Genomic DNA, 23,410 nt, shown 5'->3' on the forward strand with positions numbered 1-23,410 from the left:
TTTCCTGAGTCACAAGAAGGTATGCGACTTAAGCAGCGAAGTATTTCAGTAAATTTCTTCTGGGTTTTTATACTTTGTAAAGTGGCAAAGTTCTGTCAAGAGAAGGTCTGAATGTTAATGCATGGCTTTGATTTGCCTTTACATGTATCTATACATTATAGGTACTTTAGAAGCACAAGACTGGAGATTCCTCAGTTGGAAAAGTAAGTATTACGCATGTTGTTGTGCTTTTTATCACACTTTTTTTATAATGATGTAGCATTTGACCTTCTCAGGGTGTGCACTTACAGTTTCCAAGCTTTTGTGAAAAGTTTCCTAGACGAATTTCCAGAACATTTTATTAGTCCCTTACGACTTTCAGGAAGTGTGGTTGAAACACTATTCAGCCAGTTCAAGCACACAGCAGGAGGCAAGCTCAGTTCAACTAACTATTCTACTGCAAGAGCAGCACATTTGGTAAAGCATACTGTGGCACAGCTCAGTTAACTATAGAGATGTTCCCCTACACTTATCCAATTGCACATTAGAAAAGAAGAAATATGGATGTAAACAATAATCAAATGGATTTCATACTGTAAAGATTGTTAGTATCACTGTTTAGTTTTAAGGTTACATGGTGTGTCAATAACGAATCCCGTAGGTTCTGCCCTGCTAATGAAGCACTTCCCTTTTGAGCAGCTCCTTTGTGTTTAAAGGTATCAAGATACTCTTGTAGTCTGACATGGGCAAGTTTCTGTACCATCTCCTTAAATACAGCATACACTGTTGTGATGGGTAAATCACACATTCTAGCAGCCAAGGCGGTTGAAAACACTGCAAGAAGATTGCTATAACTGTGCAGTGATTCCACTATTATAGTCAACATGTTTGAACCCAGATGGTTAAATTTTGTATCATTAACTTTATTTTTGGTGGCAACATCAACAGCTTTTAAAAATGAAAGTAGTTCTGTACAAGGAAAGTACATATTTCCCTCGTCTCGGTACTTAAGGTAATCCGGTATGTGGTCCTTGTCTTCTTTCTTATGTATACTGCAGTAGGGCTAGTTCTAGTGAGACTGTAACATTCTGTTGTGATGAGCAGACTTTTATTTTGTCATATCTCCTATGCAGCATACTACATAGGGTAGCACCACCAAAACGATAATAAATGTCCTCTGTGTCCTCTAAACATATGATGTCTTTTGTCTGTCAGCTTGAATAGCTACGTGACATTGTCGAAGTAATTCATCATATACGCAACTGCAAAATACCATTAGGAACTTCTTGGATTAAGATGATAGAAGAGAATGTAGAGAACAAAATTTATTTCACTTTGACCAAACAGCCACCACTTCAATAGCCAAAGGGTCTGTTGGATGCAGACCAACCGGTGAAAGCTGACAGTTCTTATCAACTAATAAGTAGCTACAGTATCTATGCCACCTTATCTGAAACTGCAGGTATCTTTCCTTCAAAGTCGAACACTCCTCGTAAAGTCTTATAAATACCTTCTGCAAGTGTTCTGACAAAAACTTTAGCTGGTTGGGAATAACAGATGTACAAAACTGTTTTAGTTCAGAGTTGTAGCTTGGCAATAGTTTTTACACGTTGTTTAGAGACACAGTGGTAACTACTTCAGGCTTTAATGAACCAAGGTGATCTGTTATTCGGAACTTCGCCTTTTTATTTAGTGCCTTTTGTTTTCGACCTGCAGTAGAGGACAAGCTGGAGGCTGACTCTGATGGTTGTGGTTGAACTGTATTAGAGGCATCGTTTGGTCGTGTACTTTTTCGTTTCCCTTCCCCTCGTACCGAGTTTACTTCAGCTTGCTCATCGCCTTTCACATCGTGAGCCTGAAGCGGTCCTTCTTTACCATCCAGTGACTTCTCGCCGGGGAGCTCAGTTGAGTCTTCTCCGCAACCACTAGGCCTGTCTAAAGGATTCCATTCAATCAGTCGTCTTCTCTTCGGACGTGAGGCCTGATTTTCAAGCACGGGTTCTTCACCAAATATTACTGTATTCGGGTGCCACATTATCGATACGAGCACTTTTATTTTAGGCGTGCATATAGTTTGCACCACTTGCTACAAACCAGCTTCGATCTGGCTGCCCTAGTATCAACACTACAAGGTGTAAAATCACTACAAATCACTGTGCGTTTGACTTATACACTGGTTGTTAGACACTCTCCCCCCTCTACAATATTATGAACTCTTGATACTATGGTAGACCATTTTGATTGGTAAGTATAGTCATTTTAGCCATGTGCCATGTGAAATTTCACACTTTGCAACATTGGAATACCTCTACAAGTATTATAGTATCTTGTATAGCACATCTTGTCTTGGAACTTTGTGTTTGTACACATGTGTTTTCTTTCAATCATGATTAAGTGTGAGAAACGGGTAAGCGCTAAAGAAACAATATGAGCTTAATATATTATACGTGTGCTTAACAACCAAACTCTATGGTAGTACTTTCTGCAGTAGGAGAGTACGAAAAACTTGTAGAAGTTTGATAATTGCATTTGACATGTGTTGCAATAGATAAAACTAAACAAGCACTAAAAATGTGACCCTATTTTGGAAAACCATACATTTGTTGCAATTTGTGAACAATACAGTGATACAGTAACAAAACTTCGTTTCCGTTGCTTACATTAGAAACTCTTGGTAGAAAGATCTTTCCAAATGGCCCCAGCCTTTTTTTACATTGTGACATTTTTCTACAGAAATCAGAGGATGTCACCCCTTCATTGTGAATTGGTGTCAATGTGTCCTCAATATACAGGCCATATAACTGATGTTGTTACCTCACTATAGTGGAGCCATATGTAGCAGTGGTAGGGAACAATACAGGACTACCAACAACTCCATAACTGATCACAATTGAAGTATCAGCTAACCCTGGTACCTGAATAATATAGCAAAAACACTCTAACTGATGCAGGCTGCATGTATACACTAATCCATAAACCAAAGCATCCACCATTTTCAGTTTAAAGAAATGTTGCAAACATTACTGAATGTGTAGACATTAGCTCAGACAAGCTGAACTATAATTTTAATTCAGTAATGCAAGGGAATTTTTAATACTACACTGATTTCTAAAAACTTATGAAAATCCTCTCTTTATCCTGTCAGTCTAGCAAACTACTTAACTGTAATTTGGTAACAAAAAAGAAATGAAGTCACACAATACCAAATGATGTCACATAACATAAGGTGGCATCACATGACCTTCTAAGATATTACCTGACACATAATTTGATCAGAGTACACTCCTCACTTGTCAGAGTATGACTACACTTGGATCAAGTGACTAGAGTGGGCAGGAATGTCTAACTGACTTGGGGTCATTACAAAGCCACACCCCTTTCCTCTGGACAACACCTGGTTGGTTAGATCTGCAATGACAACTGAAGCATCACATGATCATCACATGACATATCTTACCTAACTGGTTCCTTTTGTCTGTCATACTCTTGGGATTAGCTAGGTCGGAAGTTTGACTAAGCATTGTGCTCTTGCCAGCTCTTGTAGTCGGTGGGTCAGAAGGTATCACAGTTGGTACTACATGGACCACTAGACTAGTAGGTATGACAGTGTTGTTTGTCACTTTAAGGTATAGACGGTGAGGGGCCTAGCCCAGTGAATTGGTACTGCCAAAGTCTAGCAGGCACCTAATGTAGCACATGGTGAGGTAAAGTACATGTACAGTATATAACACACATGTCATGACATGTGATTCACACACACACACACACACACAACATATACAAATACATAGCGTAGGGACCATAGCACATCGATAAAAAGTGCTGAAATCAGTTAGAGTAGTCCATGATATTAACTAACAGTAAAACAATAAGAAGTGTTATATCCCTACTGTCAGGGCCGCCCACAGGGGGGGGCAACTGGGGCATTTTGCCCCGGGGCCCCAGCCTGAAAGGGGCCCCAGGAGGCCCCATGAAGGGCCCCCTGAATACCTGTTTAAAAGATCGATATACTCTAATAGAGCAGTCAGAGTATTCTTCAGAGGAGCAGTGTAGCAAGTTTATAGATAAGGAGATATGGTTGGTGATGGGTAGTTATTGTCATTGCCAGCAGGTTGTCATTGCCAGCAGGTTGTCATTGCCAGCAGGTTGTGACCTTTTTTTTTTTTTTTGGTCTTCACCTTACAACTTGGGTCAAGGGCCCCACTTTAACTCTTTGCCCTGGGCCCCTTAATTTCTCTGGGCGGCCCTGCCTACTGTGCTCAAAATACCATAATGGAAATGTACACTAGGGATATAACACTTCTGAATGTTTACTATCATGGACTACTCCAACTTGTTTCAGTACTTTTTATCGATGTGCTATGATCCCTACTGTAGTTGAAAATTCCAAATTTTTTCATGTACTTGTTTGTTAACTTTTTTTGGAAATAATTTTATTATGACTGGTAAACCCACGCATACCACTTCTGAAATGGCGCCGCACACCCCAGCTATATCAATTATTGTCTGAAAAGTGAAGTATTAATTATGCTTCATTGTCAGCTATGTTCAACCCGTTACATGGCATTTCGAATCAAGAACTGTATGGAAAGCACCGCTACAATCCCCGCATACCAAAAGAAATGGCGCCGCGCGCCCCAATTTTATTATTAATTATCGTCTGTTTGAAAAGCACATCTGCAATCAAAATAGCCACTATGAAAAATACAGACGATTTCTGTTTTGAAGGGAAGCTATCACGTGCTATTGCTAAATCAACACCTTTCCCTGTCAGCAAAGATGAATGGGACACAAAGGAGGACACTGGTAAGTCCATGAAGAATGCGTTGTACATACTGTGGTATGCTAAAAGGCACCTGTTGGGCTGAAGCAACGTCGAACAGTAAAAAAATCAAGCCCGTGGCCTTAGCCGTTATCGAGTTACGCTTGTCTGAAGGCATCAGCCAGTCAGTACTCAGTCAGGCAGTAGAAAATTCCGTCAAATAAAAAAAAATTAAAATTCCGTAACAACTTGTCGAAAGTGTTTTGGGTCAATTTGAAATCTTGTTTGGGCTTAGTTTTACCTAACCAATACTGCCTCATCGTTGTCAGGGAAAATTGAGGCTAGTTTTGGGGTGATGTTATTTTGTGGGCCACACCTACTCCTTTGTGGTACCTACCATACAGTTACTATCGTACTGTATGATAAATGCAATAGCAAAGCAAAATCCTTCAAAAAGTCTTTGGCTCTCACCTATAATGCAGTCATGCCTACCCAGTGAACCAGCACTGGGACACCTGCATGCTACTCAGGTGCCAGTCAGTGCAGTGTGTTGTAAAACATACACCACAGAATCCCACTGACACACTAGTGTAGTTTTGTTGGCCTCAATAAAAATTACAGGAAAAGTTGCACACTTTTTGAAAGTCATTTTCTAGTGGTCCATTTGAAAAATGGTAAACTTCAATAGACTCATCATATAGTCTACATCAGGTGATCCATTATATCATGTAATATGGTAGCACAATCACACATGGTGGTCAAGGACATTCTAATAAAGTGCTGAGGTGTTTGTAATTTTGTAACAGGAAGGAAGACAGGAATGACAGGATGACAGACAGACAGGATGTTATTGTAAATAAAAAAAGAAACTCATACATAGATGTACATGCTATGATATGAGATATGATAGATGATTCATTTCAAACATGTACCATGAACAAAGTAAACAACAAGTTAGCTGTTCAAGTTTAATTAACCATTGATGTTATAGCTGGGTGGGGTGTTCCCCAATTGACATTACACATGCACACACAAAGCAAAGCCTCCAGTGGTCATGTGAAACACAACTATTGCTGTCCAGTAAGCTAGCACAAGGATGCCTGCGCACCACTCAGGCACTCAAGTCTAGTGCAGGCAAATCCCAGGACTAGTAACCCACAGGAGGACAGTGCAGGTCTAATAGAGAAAAGTCGCAGAACCCAAGGTTCCACAATGACCTCAACACTGGTAAGTGAGACAAGGACAGTTGGGCATTTGCTTCCCCAGTTAACCCCAGGTACCCATTAATCTTATAGCGGAGTGGGCTACTTCCCCAGATGACATCAGGTACCCAATAATGTTACAGCTCAGTGGGCTACTTCCCCAGTTGACATCAGGCCACCAGGTCCCCATTTAACAGCTGGGTAAACTGGAGCAATCTGAATAAAACTTCTTGCTCAAAGAAACAACAAAGTGGCATAACCAGAACTTGAACCTGGGATTTTTGATCACCAGCCCAATGCCCTAACCATTTGGCCTTGCTGCCTCACGACATCACACTCACATACTCACTCCCACACTACACACACGGGCTCGAAATAATATTCGACAATTAGGGATGCGCCAATTTTGCAGGCAAACTTTTTGGAAAACTACGTTGGTAAAAGCAAAGAGCAAAATGCTGGAAAAATAGGTGGAAAATTGGGAAAATGGGTACCAAGGAATGGCAACTTGGCACATTTTGTATGATAAAGATCGAGATACTCTAATAGAACAGTCATGCATAGTATTAGGACAACATATGCTCATAGAAAATGGTGACTAAAGATCGAGATACTCTAATAGAGCAGTCACTACGTACGAAATATTCTAATAGAGCAGTCACACATACTTGTAAGCTAGAGATACTGCAATTAATTTTTACTGATGCTCAGCAAAATAGAAAAATTTAGAGCAAAATATTGAGCAAAATAGGTAAAAAATAAAAGAATTGCTGGAAAGAAAAATAGGTGGAAAAAAAGCAAAATAGGCTCATCCCTATCGACAATCAGCCAATTTCCAGTCAATATTGTGCAATGACTGGTTAATTTTATCGTTGTCCAGACATTGTGGTTGGATAATTCATACACCACTGCTGGAGGGAGAGCAGCCTTACAAAGGCAGTAATATTTAATTAAGCTGTTTGTTTATGGCTTGTCGCCACAAGTTTTACCCCAAACCAAAACAGTGATGTTTGGAACACCAGCCTACTTGTACTTGTCAGCTTATGAATGTACAAAATTTATTTAAAACCATGTTATCCAGTGTTACCTTTGACTTGTGGGATGTATGAAGTTTTATTTAATAGCTAGAAGACTGTTGCAGTGGACTAGGAACAGTGTGTTACATTAATTTATGACATCGTTACATTAATTCTGGCATAACTACATCTTTAGTACTGAAAGCTTAACACAGGGTACCAGGACATTTTTATGTTTTGACAGGACAAAATCTGTGTTGTACTGACAGTTTGACAGTACATTCAAAAAAATTACCGGAAGCCCTGCACACACACACACACGCATACACGCACGCACGCATGCACACACACTCACATACATACACAAAAAGCAAAGTTTCAGCTACCACTAGCAGTCACACCCACGTAGTGAACCAGCACTGGGACACCTGTGTGCTACTAAAGTGCTTTGAGTCAGTGCTGGAAAATTTTGCTGGGGCGGGACTACTAACCCGTAGGAGGCTGTACCATGTCTCACAGATGAAGGTGTGGGCAAGTTTGTGCATTGGTTATCAGAGAAGCTGAAACTCTACAAGTTTTGCATGATGCAGGTTGGGATAGTTAAATAAAGCAGTAAAAAATCAGATTACAATTACTTGTGAAGGGAAGAGTGGCTAAAGATTGATGTACTCTAATGGAACAGCCACAGCATGCATGAAATATCCTAATAGAACATTCAAGGATGCACTAGACACTAGAGGTGTACCGATAATCGGATCGGCTACAATATCGGCCACCGATATAGCATTTTTTTAACCAATACCGGTATCGGTACAGAACAGCAGGAGGACCGATATCGCTACCGATATTTATACAGTAGCAATAGTTTGTACATAAACGGATTGTGCATTTGTTTTCTACGTTATTCATGTGGCTCTGGATTATTGTTCACTCTGCAACAAGTACTACGCTATGAGAAGCCATATAATTACACACAATTCTAGTGTTTGTTGCTGGAAAGCTTATCACAGTCTTTATAAATGAAGCAGTTATAGAGTATACCTTTGTAATAAAAGAAGGATCATAGGATAACCAAGGAAACTTGCTGTACCAGCTTTCTCACAAGCCATTAGAATGCAGAGTAATGCAGAAATATCCATTTAAGGCTTCATGGGAGTATACATAAAAATGTTTGTAGGTGTCTAATTGTCTGGATTGCACAATAGAAACCCAAGCCACCATCACCACAGGCAATGAATACATGCACATGTTGTTGTAGGGTAGGTAAATGTACACTTTCGTTTGCTTAAAATATTAATGCAAATATCGGATTGACTATCGGTTATTGGCTTCTTTTGGTTACATCAATATCGGATATCGGTACATGCCAAAAACCCATATCGGTACACCTCTACTAGACATTCTAACAGGCAGTGAAGATACAGTTTTCTAAGAGCATATTTGAGGCATAATGGGACACAATTGGGCATAAGGAAATTTTGGGAGAGCATTGCTCAAAAGCATAATAGGCAATTTCAAATGCATACTAGCTTAGGTCTACTGGTTGGGTTGCTTCCCCAGTTGACACCAGGTCCCCATTTAAACAGCTGGTTAGACTGGAGCAATGTGAGTAAAGTTTGTTGATCAATAAAACAACAGTAACACCAATTTGGCATAACCAGGAAACCTTTCAATTACCAGGCTGATGTCCTAAACTTGGCTATGTTGCCTTACACACTACAGACAGAGAGACACACAAACACATGCATACCAAGAAAAGATATCTGTCATTACTATAGTCATGCCAAGTGCTTGACACCCACACATATACTGTATAAGCATCAATTTGGCGAGCAGAATATTTGGCGTTGCCTGTGAATACATTATTGTAGCTTTCCCACATTGCTTTTCATCTGCAAAGAAGTATATAGATACTCAATACCCTGTTGTCAACATAGCTACTGGTCTGCATACTGGAGACTCTTGTGCAAAATGGAGGGTGCCAGGTGTAATGTATAGCAGCCTTCCGAAGGAACAAAGTGATTGGGCGCATTCTCTGTGAAAGTTAGCTAGATCTCTGCTGCTTCAACCTACAATATTACAGACAATCTTAGAATTCTATGATTAAGCACAGGGTGGATTTACATCTGACTCAATCTGAGGCTCTGAAAGCAAAAATTTAGTGCAGACTGAGCCTCCCATAAAGCTCCTCTTGTCCACAGTGGTTGGCAGTGGTTGGGACCAGCCACCACTCAAATAAAATACCCACCACTACCAATCACAGATTTACCTCTAATTCATACAAGTTAAGGCCCCACACATTTTGTACTATATCTTCTGGACTTGACCTCATATCTTGTAGCCACCACTCTTCTAAACCATTACACATTCCTGAACTTGGTCGCACTTCTCTTTTGAAAACCTATAATGTCACCATACTTGACAAGTTTGCTAGATAAAGTGCTTGCTTCTTCATGCCTGACATACATACATGTGCTTCAATTGGTTAAAATATTACAAACACTGATAAAATAATTCAATGACAGTAAGATTTTAATTTGGCGGTAATGTAAGAATTCACCAAATCACCAATGTTAATTCCACGTCAAAATTTCTGCTCATACAGTATACAACACAGGTGCTGGAAACAGGAAAAGTATGTAAAGCTGCACCACGCCCCACAACAAATAGTGTGGATACTGTAACAGTGTTGTTGTTTATGGCCTACTAGTAAGCACGACCGGACGAAGCATGACCTTGACTGTTTGATGAAAGTTTTCTCTGACCTCAAGCTATCTATTACACCTGAATCAATGAAGGACTTCCACAGACTCGGAAAATAATTATATGATCAAAACAATACTCGCCCCCGCCCCATTCTTGTCAAATTCCTGAGAGCCTTTGAAGCTACCCTTGTTCTATCATGTAAAAGTTCTTTGTCATCTGGTATAGCAATCAAACCTGATATGTCAGCTGAGGAGCGTAAAATCGAAAGTATCCTACTAAAAGAGAGACGAAGCCTCATTGATAGTGGCACCGAGAGCAAGCACATCAAAATTCGTGGGAACGGTCTGTACATCAATCATAAGCTCTATGCAGCAGTGCAAAACTCTCAACTCTGCTTACTATCTGCAAGCCTCCAACCTGTGACCAATGTTTCAAACACTGCCACATCCAATGCCCCAAATGCTTCCACCAACTCCTCAGTCTCCACTCCATCCCCTATGGAAGAGTCAAATTGACTAGACTTCAGTGCCTGTTTGTGGAACGCACCGTAGTCTAGTAAACAAGTTAACTAATCTGTCAAGCTTTGTCCTCTCGCATGATTTTCAAATTATTGCAATCACCGAAACCTGGTTGTCAAATTTTATCTACGACAATGAAATTTTACCCCCTTCCTTCTCAATCTACCGTCATGATCGTAAAACCAGAGGTGGAGGTATACTGATAGCAATTAAACAGACGATCCCCAGTAGAATTATTAGCATCCCTGATGAAGTTGAAGCCCTTACTGTCCAGCTAATGCTGTATGAACCTATTAACCTGTGTCTTATTTATAACCCACCTAACTGCTCTGAAGTATACAAGCAGGATCTCTTGTCCTATTTAGAGACTACAATGCAATCCTTAGTAAAGACCTATATACTTGGTGACTTCAACTCCCCAGACATTGATTGGGCCACTCTGTCTAGTAACTGCAATTTTTCTTCAAGCTTATGTGATCTTTCATTCCAATATGATTTCTCTCAAGTTATTGACAGTCCAACCCATATTCATGGCAATACCCTTGACTTAATCTTCACTAATTCACCCGACTCAGTCACAGACATTGTTATATCTAATGATCTAAATCCGGTAACAAAGTCTGACCATTACTTAATCAGCTTCAAACTCCAGCTATCAACTACCCAGCACAGTAACACCTCTGAACCAATCTACATTTTTGACTACAATAAGGGAGACTACGATGGCCTGACTAACTTTCTGTGCAATATTGATTTTTCTAATTGTTTCCAGTCTAACAATGTTGAATTTATCTGGTCATATATAAATTCCTCCTTATGCGATGCCATGGCAAAATTTATTCCAAAGATCAAGCTCAATTCTACTCATCAGCCCAAATATTTCACTCCAGCAATCAGACATCAGATTAACTGTATCAGGTCTCTTAAACGAAGACTTCGCAGATCTCCCTCCTCCAGTATCAGGAATCGTTTACACACTGCTGAACACTCACTGTCTGATGAAATCCATAAAGCTAGGTCAGAGTTTGAAAGAAAGTTAATAATTAACTTTGCACCAAATAATAACTCCATGGTCTACAAATATATAAGAAGTGTCAAAAAATCCAGCTCTATACCATCCTCTGTCCTTTACAACGGTACTCCTGCCACTGACAGTGCTGATAAAGCCTCTCTTTTTAATGAATATTTCTTCTCTGTGTTTACCTCCTCAGACTTCGTACTCCCACCCTACCCTGACAAAATTGACCCATCTGTCAGATGTCATTTAGTATCAATCCAAATATCTGAACAGCAAGTATATGAAGCACTCGTCTCACTCCATACTGACAAGGCCACTGGTATTGATGGTATTGGCCCAAGGATCCTCAAACAATATGCTAACATTCTTGCTAAGCCATTGCACCATTTGTTTACAATCAATTTAAATAGTTGCTCCATACCTTATGAATGGCGAATACACACGATTGTTCCTGTACATAAATCTGGTGACAAGACTCAAGTTACTAACTATCGTCCAATTTCTCTACTCTGTATAACATCTAATGTATTAGAACAACTAGTTTACAACAAAACCATTTCTTACATTTCAAGTTTTCTCTCACCTCAGCAGTTTGGCTTCTTAAAAAATCGATCAACAGTGCAACAGTTGCTTCTCATGTTGAACACCATACATAGTACTAATGACCAAACTGATGTAGTCTATCTTGACTTCAAAAAGGGTTTTGACAGTGTCCCCCACAAGGAACTGTTAAACTTCGATCACTTGGAATTTCTGGCAAGCTTTGGTCATGGTTTGAATCATACCTACTTAATCGTTATCAGTGTGTGAAGATTAACAACTCTTTGTCTCACCTTCTCCCAGTTCTATCCAGAATCCCACAGGGAAGTATACTTGGCCCACTTCTATTTCTCACATATGTTAATGATATTCCGGACATCATTAAATTTTGTCTATTGTTTCTATTTGCAGATGACACCAAATGCATCAAAACTATCTCCTCACCACTAGATTCACTTAAACTTCAAGAAGACTCAAATAATTTAAACTTTTGGAGTACCCACTGGAATCTTCTATTCGGTCTATCAAAAATCTTTCTGCTATCTTTTAAAAGGAAATCTCCAACATCTTACAATATCGGCACCTCCCAGATTTCTTGTGTTGATACATACAAAGATCTAGGAATTATGTTATCAAGCGACCTGTCATGGGATGCTCACTATAACCACATTATCTCCAAATCATATCAGGTACTTGGACTTCTAAGAAGATCTTTCTCCCTACAAAATTATGTCCAAGCCAAATCTCGACTATATACCTCTCTTGTTAGATCCCAGTTTTTCTACTGCTCGGTCATCTGGAAACCCCACCTAATTAAGCACATTCAGCAACTCGAACGTGTTCAGAGGTGTGCAACTAAATACATTCTAAATGATTACTATTAGCTACTGACTACAAGTCTCGTCTTATTAATCTCCATATGCTACCCCTGATATACATTCTTGATGTAAATGATGTGATGTTCTTTCTTAAAAATCTCCACAACCCCCCACAATGGATTTGACATCAATAATTTCATTAAATTTGCAACTGGTCACACACACACACACACGTCTAGCTTCTGGAAACAAGCTACTCCAAACAAGATCACCTGACAATTCCACTAGTAACTTTTATTTTAACCGGCTTCCTCGCATCTGGAATGCCCTTCCCATTATCAACTACCAGGACAACCCACTCAAGATAAAGGCAAAACTTTTAGATTATCTGTGGAATCATTTCACTGCCAATTTCACCTCCAACAACACCTGCTCTTTTTCATTTCTATGTCCATGCTCAAAGTGTTCAAAGATCCCTCACCAACCTAACTTCAACTCCCTTTAACTGTTAATCCCCCCCACCCCCCTTTTAAGTAATCTAGTAAGTAAACTTTGTAGCTAATCACTACTACAATTTAGCTTCCAGCCACTGACACAGGATGTCAGTGGACCATCAGTGTGCTACCATATGTCCCGATTCTATCATACCAACATCTGCAACTTGTATGTATGTATGTATATGTACACTGTAAAGTTCATTATTATTATTATTATTATTACTAGGACCGCGTCACATACAACCAAGTACATACAACCAACGTGACAGCCCCCTGGTGAGGCTATTAAGTGGTGAAGGCACGATCCCCAAACCAACTCAATATGTCACAGTAGTGACAGATACAACACAATAGTGGCATCGTAACTAAAGGCCACCAGTAGCTAAAGTGCTAGTACATCATTGGTGTGGTAATGGCACAGTGATGTGTACACAGTATATGCATACAAAACCTACAGGAGATGCACAATACTGTAGGAGTATACAAGCCAGGTGAACCAGATAAAGGAAGACAGCCAAGCCAGCCAGAGCCTAGTAAGCTAGGTAAAGGTAAAATGTACAATAATACAAGAAAACATTTAAAACATACCACACTCTTACAAAACATTAGTACAAACAGACAACCAAACCAACCAGAGCCTAGCAAGCCAGAAAAAATATAGTAAAATACAAGACATATGTACATTACAATACAAACAAACATACCTGTCCTTGTGCAGCTGGCATGTCAAACCTATTCATCAGGTGTCCTGCAGCCATCGACTGGCAGCTGGCATGGCGACTTGAGACTTAGTGTGCCAGCTGGTAACACTTTCAAGCACAATTGAACAGTAGTTTGCTCGTCTAAATAGCCATTTGAATCTGCTCGATTAGTAGTGGGTATATCAGGTGCTGTTTTGATCGGCATTAAATAGAAATGTCGTACGTTTCTATCACCTCCATGGAAACATTCACCCATTATACGATTATCTCTTCATACAACATGGATTCTATTCCTGGTGAGTGCGAAGCCTTAGGCCTTGTAGTTTTCTCAAACATTATTTATTTATTAATTTATTTCATTCATTATAATGATGTAATTTTAACCGCATTTCGTATTATTCTTACTACTTGGTTGTATAATAACAATGTTTCTAGTTATTCATTGCCATGCTGCATGAATGATGTTCCAGTATCCTTCCTGGTAGACACTGGAGCAGGAGTGTCCCTCCTACAAGGCACTGTTTGGGATAAGATAAAACTTCAAAACCATAAGCTAAAGACTGTAACTGTACATTGACTGGTTGGGGTGGATAGCATACCAATCAGTGTTAGAGGTTTTGCTGTGATACAATTTTCAATTAATGTTATCAAGTTCAAACATGAGTTTGTGATAGCAGACCACATAACAACTGAAGCCATACTAGGGCTAGATTTTTTGGAAAGTAACAAATGTGTACTGGATCTTGCTAATGAGAAGATGTACATCCAAAATAAACTGGTACCCTTGCAACCCCTGCAAACATACAATGAATCACAATGTCTGAAAGTCACAGTGCCACCATGTAGTGAAATGGAACTGATGGCCCATGTTGACACAACGCAGCAAGGTACTTGGTTAGTTGAAGGTACCAATAGCCCTGTATTAGTTGCTAGAGCTATAGTTGTGCCTCATTAATGTAACGTGGTAGTGAGGGTAGTGAACACACAATTAACACCAGTGAAACTCTACAAGAATATGAAAATTGCTAATGCTGAGCCTGTTGAGGAGCACAGTATTTGTGAAATCTCAAATGGGAAAAGTGATCAAGAAGTGAAAAGTGATCAAGAAGTGAAAAGTGATCAAGAAGTGAAAAGTGATCAAGAAGTGAAAAGTGATGAACCATTTCAAATGACTTTGTCAAAGCCCCTACCTGATGATGTAACACCAGATCAAAAAGAGAAATTCCTTGCACTGATGGCACATTACTCTGACATCTTGGCAGACAGTCCAAACAAACTAAGTCACACAGGAATATTAAAGCATAGTATTGACACTGGTATGCCACACCCATCCGTCAGCAAGCCAGGAGAGTACCTCTTCCTCGCAGAGAAACTGTGCACAATTTACTGCAGGACATGTTATCTAAAAATATTATATCACCATCACAGAGCCCTTGGGCTTCACCAATTGTGTTAGTGGCAAAGAAAGATGGATCAACAAGGTTTTGTGTAGATTATAGAAGGCTTAATGCAGTCACCCGCAAAGATGCCTACCCCCTCCCAAGGATTGATGACAGTTTGGACACCTTAACAGGCTCCAGGTGGTTTTCAACACTTGACATGAGAAATGGTTATTGGCAAGTGGAAGTGGCCCCAGAACACCGAACAAAGACAGCATTTTGTACACAGGAAGGACTCTTTGAGTTTAATGTTATGCCGTTCGGACTATGTAATGCGCCTGCCACTTTTCAACGGCTAATGGACTCAGTGCTAGCAGGGCTTCAATGGTCAGCTTGTTTAGTTTATATTGATGACATCATCATAATGGGTAAAACATTCAACGATCATATGAGAAACCTACAAGCTGTATTTGAAAGGCTGAGGCAAGCTGGCCTGAAGCTACACCCTGGGAAATGTCAGTTCTTACAACAGGAAGTTTACTTCATTGATCATGTTGTCTATGGACTTCTACCTGATCCTCAAGACATCTAAGGTAAAAGAATGGTCAACTCCATGTACAGTACAAGAGGTACAACAATTTCTTGGATTAGCAAACTACTGCCGTCGATTGATTCACAATTTTGCTACAATTGCTAAGGCACTCAACCAACTTACAGAGAAGCATACTAAATTTCAATGGAATGAAGAGTGCCAAAATGCATTTATTGCCTTGAAGACTTGTCTTACCTCAGCCACAATTCTAGCTCTACCTGACTGGTCAAGCCCCTTTGTGTTAGATACTGATGCCAGCGATACTGGTATTGGAGCTGTGCTATCCCAGATTCATCAGGATGGCAGTGAACATGTTATTGCCTATGCCAACCGCACCTTGAATAAGGCAGAGCGTAACTATTGTGTGACCCGCAAGGAACTACTAGCAGTTGTCACCTTTATGAAACATTTCCGTCAGTACCTTGTTGGTGACAACTTTACAGTGCGAACTGATCATGGAGCACTAGCGTGGCTTCAAAACTTTAGATCTCCTGAGGGGCAAATGGCCAGATGGCTTGAGACTTTACAGGGTTATCACCTTAATATCATTCATCGACCAGGGCGGAAGCATAATAATGCAGATGAATGGTCACGGTTACCATGTAACCAATGTGGAAGAGAGTCACACTTGGACAAACCTGAAGAGCAAATTGCTGCAATATCAACCTCCAATTGTACAGGTGGTTACTCAGCCCAGAATATTAGAGATTTTTGGCTTAATGATCCCTGCATTGGTGAACTGCTACTTGCACGTGACAGGAACCAGAAACCTACACGAGATCAGACCAGAGGTAAAGACCTAGAGTACCGTAGATTATTATAGTAGTGGGAGCAGTTAACTGTTAGAAATGACATCTTATGGAGACAGTTTGTTCACTCTAGTCGTGATGAGGGATGGTTGCAATTGGTGGTACCACATAATTTAAGGGATGAAATTCTGCAGGAAACTCATGAAGGAATAAGTGGTGGCCATCTGGGTCAAGAGAAGACTTTACACCAGTTAAAGGAGAGATTCTATTGGCCTGGCCATTACAATGATGTATGCAATTGGTGCCTGACTTGTAAAGATTGTGCAACCAGGAAGACCCCTACACCAGCACGAAGAGCACCCATGGGAACAATTAAGGCAGGCTACCCTACACAAGTTATGGTAGTGGATTTGATAGGACCATTGCCAGAGAGTCCAAGTGGTAATTCATACATTCTGGTAGTGGGTGACTATTTTACCAAATGGATGGAAGCTCTCACAGTCCCTGATCAAGAGGCTGTTACTGTTGCAAAGAAGTTAGTTGACAAGGTTTTTCTTCGATACTCTATCTCAGAGCAGATACATTCAGATCAGGGTACACAATTCGAATCTCAGCTGATGGGAGAAGTATGCAAACTGTTACACATTAACAAAACAAGCTTTACCACCCTCAATGCGATGGACTAGTTGAGTGATTTAATAGAACGTTGCTTAACATGTTGGCTATTTGTGCAAGTGATCACCCATTTGATTGGGAAAAGCATATTCGTAAGGTGTGTATGGTTTATAATATTAGTATTCAGTCGTCCACTGGCTATACCCCATTTCACCTTATGATTGGTTGGCAAGCCAGACTACCTTTAGACATTATGTATGGGACAGAACATCATGCAGCTCAATCTCCATCTGAATATGCCAATACACTGAAGGAAAGACTAACAACAGCATTTGCTTTAGTGAGAGAATGATTGGCAACAAATAATCAATGCCAAAAAGAATTTTATGACCAGAAAATACATGGAAACCATATGAGTGAGGCACTCTTGTTTGGCTACATTCCCCATTCACAGGCAGAGGAGCATCACGTAAGCTTTACCATCCATGGACTGGACCATACAAGATAGTCAAACAACTATCAGAAGCCACCTATCGCATTCACAAACTCAATGGAAGAAAACAACATAAAGTAGTCCATTTTGATCGCCTTAAGCCTTGCCCAGCTAACATGAGATTTTACTCTACAACAACAACAGACAATCCTGTATCAACAGACAGTTTGTCAACAGACAAACACGTCACCCAGTCTCACACACCTAAACACCTTGACTTATTGGAAGACGATGACAATTGGGAACACTCCGGGCCAGCAATGCCCTTAACAGCTGCAGCCCCCAGTATTCGATACCCTTCTAGTGATCGAAAGCCCCCATCATGTTATGACAGCTGTATTTGCCATAAGGCAAGACAGAACGTCTTCTAGAGAAAGGGGGATAGTGTAACAGTATGTATGATATTGAGTAATACAGTCTTTGTAAACATCCACACTTGCAATGAAGCCTTTGTAATTATTAACACTTGTGACTTGTTGATGCACACACAATAGGGCTATGTTTTATAAGAGACTCTATTATTTTTGTATGAATTGTTCAATTTCTTGTATTGAGAGTAGTTCAATATCGTTCTGGGGCGTAGCTAGCCAGACGGTGGTGGGGGGGCAGGCATCTCCCACAAAACACTCGACATTGTTCATAATTGCACAAAAGGCTAATGACCCAATGATGGGCTAGCCAACATACGGTGTTGTGTTATTACAGCTTATGCAACTAGCTACATAACTACTTCATTACTGATTGCTACAAGTTATCACTTATCAATGGAAGTATTTTCGTCGAGCATCATCGCACGTGCCACAACTGTACTCCAACAAATTCGCCCACAATCCAGCAGAACTATATTGTGAACATTTTAGTACAAATACAATGTGTCACAGTTACTTACGTCAGCCACAGTCTGTGCTGCAGTCCTAGCACACTGGCATAGTATGACGAGCTCACTCACTCAAGCCGGCGAAATTCAAACGTCATGTATTGGCACAAAATCCCAACTCTACACCTTTCCTGTTAAACTTATGACGAATCATCTGACTGACAAAGTGAAAAATTAAACTGGCATGCTACTACACTGTACGAAGATCCAGTGTGATTAACTCGGGAAAATAAAATTGGTACATTTAACACTTATCACCTCGTAGGTTTATAGCATCATTGCATATCACTTGTCACTTCTGAGTTGCGACTCTTGCAAAGTCACTTTGAGCGGGTCATCTGTCTTTTTACGTTCGAAAAATGCACTATCACCTGAGTAGTGTAGGCTATATATAGAATTGTGTCTAATAATTTTGTCCTGTGAAGGCAAGTGTCTATACGGGGGAAACCCCTGGGGATTCGGGCATACCTTATTTTTAGCGCATCGTTTTATTAATTGCTTGTAACGCGCAAGAAATCATCGTATTATTATCGCTATTCACAAACGAGTTGAATGTTGTGTGCACTTGCGTAGTAGTACGCAAACAGTAATTTGGGATGCGTGTCAATTACTGGAAAGCTTGTGATGGAAGTTAAAAAAACATCACTTAGTGACGGGGGAAAATGCCTCCCCTTGCCTCCCTTGGCTACGCCACTGATATCGTCCTCGTGACAGATACCACAAGTCCGACCTAGACCTCACATATGTGCTGTTTACAGTGGATGTGGAGATCACACACACACACACACACACACACACACACACACACACACACACACACACACACACACACACACACACACACACACACACACACACACACACACACACACACACACACTCACACTCACACTCACGCACTACAGTACAAACACATACGTACACACACTAACATGGTGTTGCTGTATCTATCTGGTCATTCCTAGTGAAATATGGTAGTTTAGAGTGACTATTCTCATGATGTAACAAGCTGCTACTCTTAGGATAAGACTTGTGGCTGGAGGTAGCTGTCATGTACCTCATCTGGTGACTGAACTCTCACGACATGTAATAGTCTTGTGGTGGTCGTGTAAGAAAGTGTGGTGAGATCTTACTATGTGAAATACATGAAATAAACCACAAACAATTACAGGCTGACAACATGTCAATATACAAACTGTTTACACACACAATACACAAACAGTCTCAATGTATACTAACACATGAGGTGTTCTGTCTACACAATTGTGTAGGAAGAAATAAAGAACACTAAAGACTTACTAGTAACTCAAATACCACCATATAACCTTTGATGGCTGACTGTTCTGTTAGAATTTAGACTCTATAGTGGTGTTCGGACTTAATTGAACTGCTTTCATCAAGTTGGTTCAATCCAAACTGTTTTCAAAGCGCTTCACATTCTTCATGTGTCCACACCAGAAAAAAAAAGATAAACTATTTTTAAACAGAAAGTGCTTACAATGATAATTTGTTCTAATAGTTAAGCGACTTTAGCGGAATGGAGTTGTTAATTTTGGTGATGTTTTTCTGGTTAAGAATGTATTGGAAAGTGGTGAAGAGTCTAGAAGTTTAAAACAAAAGAAACTAGTCAGGAAGAAGCGTGTTTCGTGCTACCCGAGACAAAGGCGAGTGAGACTAATCAGGTACAGGTCATGCCACGACTGAGTCCCTAGTGGGATAACACTTAGATAGACGTTTAGTTTATAGCTGAGTGAAGTGGATTATTTCAAAGCGGTTTGAGGTGGTTCAAATCACATCAGAAGGTGAGTTGAAAATAACTAGTTTATAATAAAGCACTTTTAAGTGCAAATGAATTAAACTGATTTGTAACCGGTTTGAAAGCAATTTATAGCGACAGTGCGCAAACCCCTTATTTAGACTGTTTTGGGTGAGTAATAAATCTCATATACTCCACCTTGTTTTCTATTATACTCCACACCTTCAGGCACAATATAACATGTGTTCAAAATCTAGGTTTATCCAATCACTATAAATTGTTCACATGCAGTGATTCAACGAATGCTATTATTTTGTCACGTGAGGACGCATACATAGTTGCCATGGAGCTAGTATTATTGTAAGAAAACCAGCTGCTTTGCCAAGCCTACAGCAGAAACAGCCGTGGATGAAGTAAGTAGTCTGAAATGTGAAATAGAGTCTAAAGGGCACAATGTGGAGTCTATGAAATTTATAAACCCTCAAGCCCTAAGTAGTGCCCTCGCTTCGCTCATGTGCTACAGCCCTAAGTAGTACCTCGCTTCACTCATGTGCTACAGCCAGGGCCTTCGGGTTTATAAATTTCATAGACTCCACATTGTACCTGTATAACTATTACATATTCATCCTTATAGCAGTTAGTGGCCATGACTGGTCCAATAGGTAATAGGGTGGTCTGATGTCAAATCAATGACAACCAGTTTATAATCCACTCTGATGTTACTAGTGGACCTATACTGATTGTAAATAACTATTAGAGGGTGGAAGGATGCTTTCCGAGGTGGTTGTTAGGCATGTGTTCTATTAGAGTTTTTGCAAAAAAACATGTGGTGATCCCTAATATGAACCCACTGGATCATGACAATAACGATGATACACTACACAATACAATATCAACATCACACAATGAGGTGATAACTTACATGTGGTGATCCCTAATATGAACCCACTGGATCATGACAATAACGATGATACACTACACAATACAATATCAACATCACACAATGAGGTGATAACTTACCGAACCAGACTTCTGTACTTTCTTGCCACTAGCAACATCTGGAATGTGAAACAACATTGTGAGATTGTCACTGTACTGAGACCTGCTATAATAAGGTCACTGTGTACAATGTCAACTAGCTTAACTCAGCATCTACCATGTATGAGACCAGATCTGCGAAAACCTGACAAGCCTAAATTTTACAGTATAAAGCATTGAATACATTGGGTGAAATACTTGCATATTATTTAAAATTATTTGTAAATTTTTGAACTCTTTCTTAGTGAAGGAAGGGGCTAACAATATAAACCTGGATACTATCTTATTCACCTGAGTTGGAAAATCTTTGTTTCGTTGCAGTAGACCCAAGGATACACCGCAAGTTATGAGTGTTTGTTTATGGAATGTTGAAGCGATTGTATGCGATCAATTTTTCTTCACGATTTTCACCTTTGTATGCAGTGAAGAAGGGGGAGTATAGCGAAAACTTACCCAGTAATTGATTCCCCTGTTCATAGCAAACACGATGGTGAACATTTTAGCTCTGTACCTCAATCTGTTGGTAAGTTACAACTGTTTTTATAAAGACCTGTAATTTATTTTCCATATACTTGCTGTAAAAATCGATTTTTCTGGTGTTGCTACTTTGTAGGGCTGTAACTCCGAAAATTATTGGCATATGAAACTGAAACTTTGCCAGAGGGTACACTTGGCTAAGTAGATAATAATTATGTAATAAACAGGAATTTGAAAAATGCATGATTATGTCGGGTTTTCGCAGATCCGTTCACATATAGCGGATTGTTTTTGAAGGGTTTTCATTTTCAGATATTATGAAGAAGCTCTTTTGAATTCCCAATACCTCCTGCTTGAAAATAAATTCCCAAAAATAAAAGTAACTGGCTTTCACATGACTGGCATGAACAGTATTAGTTCAGTACTAGTGATCTAGAAATTTTCAGAGGGGTCTCAGGTTTGAGGAAGTTTTCAATAGCTGTCAGAGGCAAATCCAGACTTTTTGACAGGGGAATTCCACTCTGGAATTGCTAGCTTTAAGTTGAAGACCACAAAGAAAAGATAACTATTAGCTGCTGAACACTGTAATACTAATTTCAAAGCCATGAAGTTTGGCCAGTAGAAAAAGTCCCAATACAACACACTATGTATAACTCTTGGTGATGTTATCAACCACACAAATCATAAATAAGTTAGGGACGTGCACTATCTTAAGAGGGGGTTTCAGTTGGACATTGCAACCCCCCTGCATCCGCTACTGGAATTATAGCAGTCAGTTATCCCAATTCCTACATGGCTGTACAATTAGAGTGTTCTGTCAACGGGTGTATGTTCTATTAGAGCATTTGAACAGATTCTGTTTAACATAAAAAGAATGTATTATTTTTCAGTTTTACAAAATCTGGTAGACCATTATTTCAGATAACTTCTAGCAGCTGCAGCTGTCATCATTTACACAACACTACAAGATTTTATTATATTGTAGCAACACTTCTCCAAGTAGGCCAGTGAACAGGCTTTCGATCAATGTGTAGTTTTAGGTTACAAAATCATGTAAGGTACTCCACCTAACGTTGCCATGTAGGCCAGCATTGTGTAAACACAAAAGTTCTATGTGGGCTTAAGGATTAAGGTACTTACCCTATTAGGAATGTCCATACCAGCATAATCTACTGATATTCTGTTGATCACCTTCACCCAGTCATCTTTGAGTGACACGGTACAAGCCTGTTGGATGATAAATTCTGAACACAGTTTAAAGTTGCAACAGCAAAGGTCACATTTCTACACACACTTCATGATAGACACACTAACTTACACTACATATTACAACAAGTACACAGAAAAATTTGGAATTTTCAACTAGAGTAGGGATCATAGCACGTTGATAAAAAGTACTGAAACAAGTTGGAGTAGTGCACGATATTAAATCACAGTGAAACAATAAGAAGTGTTAAATCCCTACTTATTGTACCTAATTCCATTATTGTACCTAATTCCATTATGGTACCTTGAGCACGGTAGGGATATAACACTTCTTATTGTATTACTGTGGTTACATATCATGCACTACTCCAGCTTGTTTCAGTACTTTTTATCAATGTGTTATGGTCCCTATTCTAGTTGAACATTCTAAATTTTTCTGTGTACTTGTTTGTTAACTTTTTTTATAAATAA

General features: G+C 39.7%; 1 protein-coding gene across 3 annotated transcripts in view; it reads right to left on the reverse strand.

The window, feature by feature from the left end:
- LOC136246441 (deleted in lung and esophageal cancer protein 1-like) overlaps positions 1–23,410 on the reverse strand; it is a 29,244-nt gene that overhangs the window by 4,963 nt on the left and 871 nt on the right. For 2 of the 3 annotated variants that reach the window (XM_066037899.1, XM_066037900.1), the window contains exons 2-9: positions 22,874–22,960; positions 21,239–21,276; positions 21,141–21,193; positions 21,043–21,095; positions 19,395–19,594; positions 3,437–3,663; positions 3,236–3,387; positions 2,794–2,894 (exon numbers count right to left, since the gene is read on the reverse strand). In XM_066037899.1, coding sequence (XP_065893971.1) covers positions 2,794–2,894; positions 3,236–3,244 — 110 coding nt within the window. In that variant the 5' untranslated portion in view covers positions 3,245–3,387; positions 3,437–3,663; positions 19,395–19,594; ... (2 more) ...; positions 21,239–21,276; positions 22,874–22,960. Of the gene's footprint in view, positions 1–2,793; positions 2,895–3,235; positions 3,388–3,436; positions 3,664–5,376; positions 5,476–19,394; positions 19,595–21,042; positions 21,096–21,140; positions 21,194–21,238; positions 21,277–22,873; positions 22,961–23,410 lie in introns of those variants that run through there. The other variant, XM_066037902.1, reaches the window with a different exon arrangement.

This window comes from Dysidea avara, chromosome 2, assembly GCF_963678975.1.
Source record: "Dysidea avara chromosome 2, odDysAvar1.4, whole genome shotgun sequence".
NCBI classification, from domain to species: domain Eukaryota; kingdom Metazoa; phylum Porifera; class Demospongiae; order Dictyoceratida; family Dysideidae; genus Dysidea; species Dysidea avara.